The sequence below is a fragment of the Physeter macrocephalus genome, chromosome 10 (assembly GCF_002837175.3).
Source record: "Physeter macrocephalus isolate SW-GA chromosome 10, ASM283717v5, whole genome shotgun sequence".
NCBI classification, from domain to species: Eukaryota; Metazoa; Chordata; class Mammalia; order Artiodactyla; family Physeteridae; genus Physeter; species Physeter macrocephalus.
In genome coordinates, this window is record NC_041223.1 from 13,914,280 (window position 1) to 13,927,357 (window position 13,078).

A 13,078-nucleotide genomic window follows, 5' to 3' on the forward strand; every position below is an offset into this window, starting at 1 on the left:
CTTATCCGTTCTTCTGCCTCAGTTTTTCTGCTATTGATTCCTTCTAGTGTAATTTTCATTTCAGTTATTGTATTGTTCATCGCTGTTTGTTTGTTCTTTAATTCTTCTAGATCTTTATTAAACATTTCTTGCATCTTCTCGATCTTTGCCTCCGTTCTTTTTCCGAGGTCCGGGGTCACCTTCACTATCATTATTCTGAATTCTTTTTCTGGAAGGTTGCCTATCTCCACTTCATTTAGTTGTTTTTCTGGGGTTTTATCTCATTTCTTTATCTGGTACATAGCCCTCTGCCTTTTCATCTTGTCTGTCTTTCTGTGAATATGGTTTTTGTTACACAGGCTGCAGGACTGTAGTTCTTCTTCCTTCTGCCGTCTGCCCTCTGATGGATGAGGGTATCTAAGAGGCTTGTGCAAGTTTCCTGATGAGAGGGACTGGTGGTGGGTAGAGCTGGCTATTGCTCTGGTGGGCAGAGCTCAGTAAAACTTTAATCCACTTGTCTTATGATGGGTGGGCCTGGGTTCCCTCCCTGTCGTTGTTTGGCCTGAGGCGACCCAACACTGGAGTCTCCCTGGGCTCTTTGGTGGGGCTAATGGTGGACTCTGGGAGGGCTCACGCCAAGGAGTACTTCCCAGAATTTCTGCTGCCAGTGTCCTTGTCTTCAGGGTGAGACACAGCCACCCCCGCCTCTGCAGGAGACCCTCCAACACTAGCAGGTAGGTCTGGTTCAGTCTCCTATGGGGTCACTGCTACTTCCCCCGGGGTCCTGATATGCACATTACTTTGTGTGTGCCCTCCAAGAGAGGAGTCTCTGTTTCCTGTAGTCTTGTAGAGGTCCTGTAGTGAAATTCTGCTAGCCTTCAAAGTCTGAAGGAGGAATTCCTCCTCCCATTGCTGGACCCCCAGGTTGGGAAGCCTGACGTGGGGTTCAGAACCTTCACTCCAGTGGTGGACTTCTGTGGTATAAGTGTTCTACAGTTTGTGAGTCACCCATCCAGCAGTTATGAGATTTGATTTTATTGTGATTGTGCCCCTCCTACCGTCTCATTGTGGCTTCTCCTTTGTCTTTGGATGTGGGGTATCTTTTTGGTGAGTTCCAGTGTCTTCCTGTCGATGATTGTTCAGCAGTTAGTTGTGATTCTGGTGTTCTCGCAAGAGGGAGTGAGGGCACGTCCTTCTACTCCGCCATCTTGAACCGGAACTCAATTTGTTAAAATGTAGTTTGATATATATACACTAATATGTATAAAATAGATAACTAATAAGAACCTGCTGTATAAAAATATAAATTAAATAAAATTCAAAAAAATTAAAAATAAAAAAATGTAAAAAAAATTAAAAAAATAATTTGAGATGGCATAAAGAGACTGTGAATACAAAAACATTTTAAAATGCGGAACTGTGGGAGAAGGGAAAACATAGGAAGAAAAGTAAGATGAAACCAGAGGCCAATGTAGAAATGAATAGATAATAAGAACATACTGCTTAACCTGGGTGGATATTTGCCAGTGTGTCAGGCATTGGCTGAAAAAATTATATCTGTACCACCAGAGACAGAAACTCTAAAAGAACTAAGCTATGTTGCTGCAATCTTACAAAATTGTTTTTAAAATATTTATTTAAGAAGCCAGTTAGTAAGTCCAAGGATGTTATTTATAGCACAAAATATTTTATGCAAACTCAGTGTACATTGGTAGAACATGATTTAAAGTGAACCTTAGGGGCTTCCCTGGTGGCGCAGTGGTTGCGCGTCCGCCTGCCGATGCAGGGGAACCGGGTTCGCGCCCCGGTCCGGGAAGATCCCACATGCCGCGGAGCGGCCGGGCCCGTGAGCCGTGGCCGCTGAGCCTGCGCGTCCGGAGCCTGTACTCCGCAACGGGAGAGGCCACAACGGTGAGAGGCCCGCGTACCGTAAAAAGCAAAGCAAAACAAAACAAAAATAACAAAAAAACCCAATTTGCTCAAACAGTTTGATGGTAGGGTAAATTAATCTTGTCTGTACTTATGTGGAGTATAGGGTTTTTTTGACTAATTTAGAGACATGATCACAACCATTTGCATTTTGTTCATTCTACAGCATTTGATATAATTCAGCCATATTATGTTTGTCTGTTATCATCTGTGCATGTACAACACAGGCTGCTGGTCATTATCATTAGAAATGTGTTAGAGACTTTTTCAAAAAAATACACAATGGTGAATTATTACCAGTTTCGGTGTTTTTAAAATGTTCCCTTTTTTAATTTTGTCAGGTGTTTTTTCTCTATATTGGTTTCCTTTAAAAATGTGCTTTCAGTTGAGTCTTTCAATTACTGAAAACTCTAATATAGAAAACTCTTTAAGTATGGAACCAGAATTTCTACACCTTATCTTGGTAGCCGTTAAAAACTTTTTGCTTTGCTTATTTTTTCTCAAAACCGGTATACCGGTCTAGCTAACTGCTCATCCTCCATTGCCGAGGAGGATTGGATTGAGTCTTTGAGGAAGCGTGCATTACCTGTTTATAAAGTGACATTACCATTATTTTTTTTTAAAGGCAGAGTGGAATAGAAGTAAAAGACTTCGGGCGGAGTTGGAGAAGTGGAGTGGCCTTTCATTCAGTCATCCATGCTATTCAGCCGGAACTAGTGGACTTGGAGAAGGTGAAAGGAAGATCTAACCGGGAGAACCTGGAGGAGGCTTTCACTGTTGCTGAAACGGAGCTGGGAATCCCGAGACTCCTAGATCCCGAAGGCACGTTGAGTGACTGCTGGCTCTTGTATCCCTCAACTCGTTAGGGTTATATGTCTTAAACCCAGATATTACAGATGCCTTCCGAGAGGTCAGGAAACTTTGAAGAGTGGGAAGGAATAGTATCTTCCTGCACCAGTTTTCTTTTGGAAAGATATTTGCCACTAAACACGGGAGCAAAATACAGCTGTGTTGCTCCTCACAGCCCTCTGACATGGGTGGTACCAGCCGGGGGAACTGTACTTACTCAGCGTACCTAAGGATGGAATGAAAGTTTTGCAAGCGAGCGTACTGCGAGGAGGAGGAGGAGTGTCACAGAACCCAGAAGACTAAAAAATTGTTCGTAATCTCAGAGCGTTATCTTTAAAGTGTTAGTCATTAGAAACTTAGAAATGTCGGTAACTATCCAGTATTTAGGTGTCAGTCAGGCAGACTACCCAAGTGATTGACCTAATATCTTTCACTAGAATTTCTTGGCAACTTTTTGGTAAGGCTGTGAATTTTAAGACTTTCTGGAAACGGAGTTAACTCTGTCAAGCCTTCAAAAGGCAATTTTGATGCCTTTAATAAACTTCTAGTTGTTTGTTAAATTGAAATAAAAGGGTCAAAGTGAATTTTCCAGAAGCCCCAGATAATTTCTTATTTGGCTTGGTAATTTTGGAAATTTCCATTAATGAATGCAAAAATGTAAATACAGTGAAAGCAAGTTTTTAAAAAATATTTTATTTATTTATTTTTGGGGCTGCATCGGGTCTTCATTGTGGCACGTGGACTTCTCTCTAGTCGTGGCACGAGGGCTTCAGAGTGTGCGAGCTCAGTAGTTGCGGCGCAGGCTTAGTTGCCCCGCGGCCTGTGGGATCTTAGTTCCCCAACTGGGGATCAAACCTGCGTCCCCTGCATTGGAAGGTGGATTCTTTACCACTGGACCACCAGGGAAGTCCCGCAAGTTATTTTTAAAGATGAGATTTCAGAATGAACATTTCTAGCTCTAAAACAGTGTCTGCCTGCCTGGCTTCCTCTGAGATGACGACCAGCATGGAGATCCCTTGCCATTTTAGGGACCTGTGGTGCCCGCGCCCCCTCCAGTCTCACTAGGGGAGCCAAGGACTTTCCACCTTGTGTCTTCACGCACACACAGATAAAACCAGTAGTATCCAGGACACTACTCAGCTCAAGGGGAAAGACACACAAATAACACAGCCCTCACTTCAGAGAATGCATCAGAGCTGAAATTTCTTCCTAGAGTAGGATAGGGGGAGCATATGAATGGTTCTTTCATATCCACCAGACCAGAGGATCTTAATATTTTCTTTGATCATCAGAAATTGAGTTTGCCCAAATGCAAGGCTATCCCACATATAAAGTGATTATTTTCCTAATGAGAACTTCCCCTTCAAAAAAGTTTTTAGCCAACTTGAACATATAAACTCTTAGGAATACAGATTAAATAGACCAGTATCTATTATAACAATTGTTTTATGATTTCATCCCATGTGTGTTTAAAAACATATACTATATTAAGTCATGTATTAAATGTTGTTTTTCTTTCCACTTTCACTCTTCATGGAAGTTTTACTCTTCACATGCATTCTCCACATCAGAGATCTTATCATTTCTAAAATCACCTCTGAGTCATCTCGTGAATTCCAGAATACATTATCTTTAAGTCTTTTAAGAGTTTTACCACTTCTTAAATCCTACATTGATGGTCACTAGAAATTATATTTCAAATCACAAGAAACAATACAAAATATTAGGGCAGTTTTATATTTTGATTTTCATGGTTTTTGTTTGTTCTGTTTTTTTTTTTTCTCTATTGGTGCAGATATTGTATTTCTAATCTCCAAATGTAACCCCTTATTCCATTGCCTTTAAAAGGGATATTTAAGACTTGTTGAAAACATTCAACACTTTTTATGTATCCAGTCTTACCCTAATTCTATAATTACTAAATTCATATAAATATCTTTGCTTGATTTTTACTGATTTAATTAGGTAAACATCTATATACTTGAAAATGACAGTGATTGAGATCTTTTCAGGCTCTGTTTCACTCAGAGAGTACTTGATTGTTCAAAGTACAGTGACTTAGACGGAAGGCTCCACAATGGCGAAGCTGCGTAAGGACTTGGACATAAGGCATCTCTCTCTTTTCTAAAATAAATTGATATTTGGCCATATGTAGTATACAGACTATGTAGTCAACTTGTCATTCAGTGCCACATCTGTTAGCATGTTTTATTACTCATCTACCCCAATTCTGAAATGTACATATTATTTGTATTTTAGTAACTAGACAGAATGTAGGAATAACTATATATATCTCATATTTCTGATGAGTGTAGAGATTATTTAAATGAAACACATACTACTTTCCTTAATGCTTGTGGTTAAAATATGTCATCTTTCTGAGTCGTAAAATTTCCCCCGTGGATTATCCAGACTAAACTGGTTTTTCCTCTCCCCATCTCTAAATAGTATTCTATTTTTCTTTTGCATTTAGGACAGTGTCTTTTGGTATATGCTCTAGATTTCAAAGTTTGTATTATTAAAATCTTTTTAATGCTAATTAATCTATTCACATTTGGGTTTGTTTTTTCCAGATGTTGATGTGGATAAACCAGATGAGAAGTCTATTATGACCTACGTAGCCCAGTTTCTGAAACATTATCCCGACGTTCACAGTACAGGCACTGATGGCCAAGAGAATGATGTAAGTGTTTTGTTTTTCTTTGAGTGCTGATAATACACTCAATGGTAGTGACTTGGATTTTTAATATGCTGTTTTCAAAAAATTAAACTGGAATGCATTTTAATATGAGAGCAACTGAGTAAAGACTGATATCACCAATTGGGGAGGAGATTAGAGGGAAAGATTTCTCTGATTTGTATGTTGGATACAGCAGAGAAAGCATTATTGATAATAAATACTGAACATATAATAGTGAGGGATTAAAATCTAGGGAAGATAGGGAATTCCCTGGTGGTGCAGTGGTTAGGACTCCACACTTTCATTGCCGAAGGCATAGGTTCAATCTCTGGTCGGGGAACCAAGATCCCCCAAACAGCATGGCATGGCAAATGAAATGAAATGAAATAAAATAGTAGAGTAGAATAAAGTAAAGATAGCAGTGTCGGGAAACTTTATTGTAGCAATTTGACGATTGAATTAATTTTATATCCATCATATTATTTATGCATTTAGATCCTGAGTTCCCTTCTTCTGTTCAGTCTGATAAAATCTAATTTTGACTTTTAGGTTTATAAGTTGCTACTCATTGCAAACATATGTAAGCAAGGCAAACTTATGGAAGTTCTAATTATTCACTGTGTTTAGATTCTCAGCCTCTCAATAGTTTAAATAACATTTACATTTTTCATACTGCTCAAATGATATATGTTTGTTGTCATAAATAAACAAAAACAAAAGTTGGGAAAAAAAGAAAAAGAAAATTACCTGTACTTGACCTTCTGCAGAGAATCTATTCTAAAAAAATTAATACTTTGGTGTGAGTTCCATGTGTGTAGACACATAAAATATTTTAACAAAAATATCGATAGAATTGTAGTATACATACAATTTTATAATTTTCTGTTAACATCATACAAAACCCTTCTCATGCCATTCTTTCTAGAGCATCATATAGATGTACAGTAGTTTATTTACCCAATATTAATTGTTGAAAATTTCTGATTTTTTGCTGTTATAAAAAATTACTTCTATGAACAGTTTTGTAATAAGCATTGTTTTACAGTTCTTTCTTAGAAGAGAAATTCCTAGACTAAAGGGCATACGGATTTTTAATGCTTTTGAAATGATTTTTTCAAATCCTCCTGTAGAAAGATCTCCCATTTTACAGTCCAGCCAGCACACCAGAATGCCTACATTCTGTTTTGAACAACAATGGATATTATTCTCCTATTTTTTAAAAGTACTGTAGTATTGTTTAGTTTTGATTTTGTTTTGTTTTTTTGTTGTTGTTGTTTTGGTTTTGGGTTTTTTTGAGGGGGGGTTTGGGAGGGTTTGTTTTTTAGAGGGACGTGGATTTACTACTGAATTTAAAATTAATTATTAGGCAAAATGACATCAGGGAAGAATTATGAATGGGATTTTCAAGACATGTTAAAAACAATCTCTCTGTCTTTACTGTTGAGGTCTCAACTAGAGTTTTCAGAGAGGTTTGAGATTATAATGAAGAGAAACAAGAAAAACGAAAAACAGAGTGTACTGTGTGTCTTAGAAATGGATCTAAGGAAGGAAAAGGTCAGGGGAACATAAACCAAAGTTTTCAAGCAGGAAAAGGTTTTGCACTAATAGAAATCTTCATAAAAGAATTAAGCAAAGCAGCGGTAACTGGTGTGTCCTAGGTCACTTGGATGAAGTTGAGGTGGCATTTGATAGAACTATGTTAGTTATTTTAAAAACTATGGTTTCAAAAAAAAAAACACAAAACAAAACTATAGTTTCAGGAAGCCTTTTTTTTGTTGTTGTTCCTTGCCAGGCTTCAGGCACAGATGTTGATCACCAGAGTGACTTATTCTATAGGTAGAAAAATAATGTTCCTAAGGAGCACCACTGAAAGCGAAAGACTCTCTGTGCAAATTGCAGTGTGGACTGAGTCGTGTGCTTGGGATTCATTTGGGGTTTCTGGGTTTTGAGAATATAATTGGGCATGGACAGTGCTCTGTGAATAAGAAACTCTGTAAGGAGGTGTATTAGACTTACCTCATACGGCATAGAGAATATCAGCTTTCCACCTGATTGTCATATCTCAAGTCCTTACGTTACCCAATTGGATTTACTTCTGAGCTGATTTCTAAGCTTGTACTCTTCATTTCTCTGACATTAATCATCTCTCCAGATGAGTAAACACGGTGGCTGATAATGTCTGAGAAATAAAAGGAGATACTTATACTTACGTTAATGCTCATGAGCAAGGATTTAATGCAAAAATCCTCAGAGATTTGAAGCACACTCCTGCTTTAAACTTGTTAATATACTGTACTAAAGAACTTTATTAGGAAGAAACTAATCTCATTCTCTAGAAGATAAATTCTGATTTTTCTTTTAAAAAATAAGCTTTACCCTTTTTTAAATGAGGCATTTGTAATGTAGGGTATGAGCATCTAAAAATGAATATTTTGAGCAGAATAAAAAGAATTTTTTTTATTTTTTATGATGTAGGGCTTATGTTTGTTTAATGCAGCTAAATGGCCGTCTAATTCTGTCTAATGAACCTTTAAGATTTTATACACTATACATATTAGGGTTGGTGTCATCACCTAGAAATCCTCATTATTTGTCTACTCAGATTTTATTCAATGGTTCTTTTAATTCATTTTTTAAAAATATTGGCATCAACCTGTCTACCAGGCTTTCATTTTTTGGTGTATTTGATTTTCATATCCCATTAGTGAATTTATTTAAATTAGATATTACATAGATACTATTTTAAATCGAATTTTCTTATTGGAAATAGACAGTGCTATGCCTTTCTTACTTCATCCATTAAATCTGATAAAGGAACTTTTTCCCTGAAGGTAGTCCTTGGATAATTAGCACACAATTGTAAATAAATAAAATAGGCATGTTGGCTTATCTCTCTCATCTTTTAAACTTTCAGTTATTTATTCACTCATTCCTTCCCCCATTGCAACAAATTTTACTGACTGCTTTCAGAAGCACAGCACAGTCTTGTATAGGAATACAGAGATGCATATTATGACAGCATTTATAGAGAAAAATATGAATCCATATACCTTTTCTTTACATTGTTCTCCTTTCAAAATGTTTACTACTTCAAGACATATGTATAATATATATATAGCCACATATGACTATTACCAATTAAAACAAAAACATCAAATGCTACAGTACTACACTGCCTTATTTGATTCAGACATATGGATACTTTCAAAAGTTGTGAAAACATCTGAAAATAATTATACCCTTAAAATTACTGTCTATTTATTTATAGACAGATGCCTCGCCATTTTTCTTGTTTCCTATATAATTTTTTCCATGATTTATATTATTTTCCTGTATATTATCTTTCCATATTGTTAGGAAATACTTCCAGGTTTCCCATCTTTTGCAAATTCTATCCAAATTCTTAAGGTAAGATTTAAGTAATCTTGAATTAGTGACCTCTTTCAAACATTCTGCATTCTGTAGCTTGTTAGCCATTCTTTTGCATGTATTTGTCTTTATATACACATTTATTTTAACACCTTAATTCTGTTATTTCCTTTTCCTTTCTAGTAGAACAAATGACATATGTGTTATTAAATGTTAGTTATAGTCTAAGCCACTCCCATGGACTTCCTCACTAATCTTTAACTATAAGATGACATTAATTTCTTTTTAATAATACTTAATAGCACTAATAAAAGGAAAAATTAAAATAACTACAATTTCTTTATATGTGACGTGGAAAATTCAAATAAAGTTAAAGATTTATTTTTGTACTTTAAAATATTAAGCAGGAAATAATTGAAAACGGTAAGTGTTCAATTAGTTTGTAATCCTGAGTTTCATCACATCTCTTCTGTGCAATGTTGAGTTGTATGGTTTAGCAAAGTTCATGGCACATGTTGAGTGCTCAAAAAAATATTTGTGGAATTAATGATTAAGAATTTTTTCCCATATCCAAGTTATCCTCTACTTCAGTTGTTTCATCTTTCTTTATATTCCATCTAGGCCTGAAGTTAAGACTATCAACACAATAGACTTTATGCCAACATGGGAATAAAAAGTTAGGAGTAATTAATTTCATATCAAATGTTGACTGAATTTTTATCTCATGTTTCATGAAGCATGAGTTTATGTATATATAAATATGCTATAAAACATATAATGTGTGTGTTTGAGTGAGCGAGAGAGAGAGAGAGAAAGAAAGAAAGAAAAGTAGTGAGAATGCTGACACTTTAGCTGCTTGGCATTCAGATAGTCTCTGTAGGCAAATAGTCGCCTATGTCTTTCAATCCATGTGAAAGTTAGCAGTTGAAGAAAAGCCACTACACTAAATGGGTTTTGGGAACTTAAATATTATTTTGTACTTCACTTTCCTCTTAAAAAGGAGAATGTTGAGTGTGTAAATAGCTACATCCTTTTTAATCTTATTGCACTTTCCCACCACTAGAAAAATTCCTTTACTGAATGTACTCTAATAAAGCTATTTTTAAGAACATAATCCTTTTCTCTCAGATGACTCTGTGAAATAATTTCAATTGGTGAAGAAAAGGTGATGATGAGCCTGTCTTTGGAGGTTCACAGTGAAGTCCCATACTCACTTCGGCGGGCCTCACTTAGTGGTCACATTGACCTCAGGTCCCTTGGAGGTAGAGCAAGAACATTGAGTTCCTCTGAGCTCATATGTCATTAGTGCTTCAACCGATAATAAAACATGTGCGTGACCCCGTTCACCTCTTCATTCAAAAGAGGCATCATGGGAAGAGCTGAGGCTTTGGAGTCTTGGGCTCCGGTTCCATATCTTTCTCTAATTAACTATGTTACCAATCAATCATATATTCACAATTATTTACTGATACCAGGTGCCAGACACTGTGTTAGGCTGGAGAAGGAAAGATACATAAGGGGTTTGGAATGCAGGGGGGGAAAAGAGGCAAATAGTGGACAATAAAATACAGCGTGGGGGCGGGCTCGTGCGCGGGAGTCCATGTGGACGCCGGTGCGGGACGGAGCAGCGCGGGGTCGCCCCGGTGGAGCTGCAGCAGCTCCGGGTACAGGAGGCGGTGGACTAAATGATGAAGAGTCTGGAGAGAGACAACATCTGGAAGATGCAGGGCCTCATGTTCCGGTGCAGCGTCGGCTGTTGTGAGGACAGCCAGGCGTCCATGCAGCAAGTGCACCAGTGCATTGAGCACTGCCATGCACCTCTGGCTCACCGCTCTTGGTGCGACCAAAAGTGGTTGCACCACTTTTGCGACATGCGTTGTTCTTGCCATAGTTCTGGCACCTTATCATTTTATTAAGGACCTTGTTGTGTTTTTACCAACTTATTACTTGAAATGATAATACAGCCTGTTTGCTGTTTCAAGACTGTGATATATTTTCCTAGTGGTTTGGTTTTAAAAATAAATATGACTTAATTTTAATTCCAAAAAAAGATACAGTGCATTTTGGGGGAATATTTGAATATTTGAATATTACTGGGGGAATATCAGGTTGTTACAAGATTATAGAAAAATGTTATCAAAATGTGGTCCCTAGACCAGCAGGCAGCATCAGATTCACCTGGAAACTTGTTAGAAATACCCATTCTCAGCCTCCACCCTAGATAGACTGAGCCAGAAAGCCTGACGGTGGTGCCCAATAATCTTTTTCACAAGCCCTCCAGGTGATTCTAGTGTCCACTAACGTTTGAGGACCGCTGGTGGAAGAGAAACTCACAACTGAGACTTGTGGGTCAGAAAAAGCTTTCCGGAGAAGGGTGTGCCAGAGCTGAGATGTGAGCAAGGCATTATCCAGGGGAAATTGTTCCAGGCAGAAGAGGGTTGTCTTTGTAACACCAGGAAGTGAGAGAGGACACAGATCATGATAGCACGTGTGCCAGCCTCTGCACTGGGCTTTGCTTCAATCGGTGACTTTCACATGCATTCAAAGACACAGGCGACTATTTGCCTATAGAGACCATCTAAATGTCAAGCAGCTGAACTGTCAGCCTTCTCACTACTTTTCTTTCTTTCTCTCTCTCGCGCTCACTCAAACATACACATTATGCGTTTTATAGCATATTTATATCTACATAAACTCATGCTTTATGAAGCATGAGATAAAAATTAACTCAACATTTGATATGAAATTAGTTACTTCTAATTTTTTATTCCAGTATCGGCATAAAGTCTATCGTGTTGATAGATCCTTAACTTCAGGCCTAGATGGAATATAAAGAAAGATGAAAAAACGGAAGTACAGGATTCAAAAAAGAAAAAAAAATATATTGTGCCCAAACTCACAGAGCTGACACATGTCAGAGAAACCAGCTTTACCTGCCTCCATAGCCAGAATTCTTTCTTCTGTGCCACTTCACCTGTCAGCAGACAGTCATTTCATCTGGGCCACAGGGCTGTGATCATCAGATGAGATGCTGTAGTCGAAAGCTATTTGTAAGTGCCAAAAAATCATGTTAAATATGTTTGTGATTTCTTTGGCCTTCTTACCAGATGAGAAGTCTTGATGAAAATTTAGGATATTTTCACTAAATCAATGCTAGAATGACTCCTATTATTTGTGGAAGCAAGTATGTAACTGTCCAACTTTTTTTCATTTTTGAGATGTGAGTGGTAGCTTGTATGCATTCATTCAGCAGATAATTTGATAAATTATCTGATAGGTTCCATGTTGCTGGAGTCTGGAAATACCATATTGAACAAGATAAATGTGCTTTCTGTCCTCATGGAGCTTATGTTACACTAGTGGATAATGTTTTTAAAAATAATATACACTAGTAATCCAATATTACTGTGACTGTAGCTCCTCGAATTCAGTCAAAATTAATCTGATCCAGAACAGTCCTCTGTGTTACCAATGGCCTTGGGTTAAGAAGCAGCCACATGCCTGTTTCCACTCCCATTCCAGCCATTGCTTTTTCTGAATATTTTTGTACTTACATATTTCTTCTTGAGCACATTTTCTTAGTTAAATAAATGTTTCTTGAGAAGAACAGTGGAGGTAGGTAATTTCAGTGTTCAGCACAATAATTAAGATTTTTTTTTAGAATTAATTTTTGTTTCTTATTCTCCAAAAGAGGTGAGGGCAGGGAGAAAGAAAATTTTTCAGAGACGTTTGGAACTTATTAAATATTCACTGTATTCTAGGATCAGTCAACTATTAATCAGCAATTAAGTAAATGCACAGACACTAATACAATTGTAATGTCTGCTGGTTTCTAGAGAGAAGACAGGCTAATTTTGAAGGAAACAAAAGCTTGGATAGAACAATTTGAAAGAGATTTGACAAGGGCACAGATGACAGAATCAAATTTGCAGGATAAATATCAGGTAATGTATGGAAAACAGATTTCAATTTTTTTAAAAGCCTTTCATGAGTACGATTCATATTTGTCATTTAATCTATGTTTAATCTTTCAAATGATATTAATGAGAAATGTCTTTAAAGAAATAATATACATTATTTTGTTTACATATAATTTAATAATTGTATTTCTATATAAATAGGTAGTTTTTAAAATTTAATACATTTATATATAGTGATATGATTGCCATTGTAGCAATAATTAGCACCTCTATCATGTTACATAATTATCATTTCTTTTTAGTGGTTGAGATGCTTAAGTTCTACTGTCTTAGCAAGTTTGATGATTATAAT

General features: G+C 36.9%; 1 protein-coding gene across 1 annotated transcript in view; it reads left to right on the forward strand.

Annotated features, from left to right (window-relative positions):
• The window catches only part of SYNE1 (spectrin repeat containing nuclear envelope protein 1), a 482,398-nt gene that overhangs the window by 121,396 nt on the left and 347,924 nt on the right, over nt 1–13,078 (forward strand). The window contains exons 7-10 of the mRNA XM_028494818.2: nt 2,534–2,730; nt 5,331–5,440; nt 8,795–8,845; nt 12,643–12,750. Coding sequence (XP_028350619.1) covers nt 2,534–2,730; nt 5,331–5,440; nt 8,795–8,845; nt 12,643–12,750 — 466 coding nt within the window. The remainder of the gene's footprint in view (nt 1–2,533; nt 2,731–5,330; nt 5,441–8,794; nt 8,846–12,642; nt 12,751–13,078) is intronic.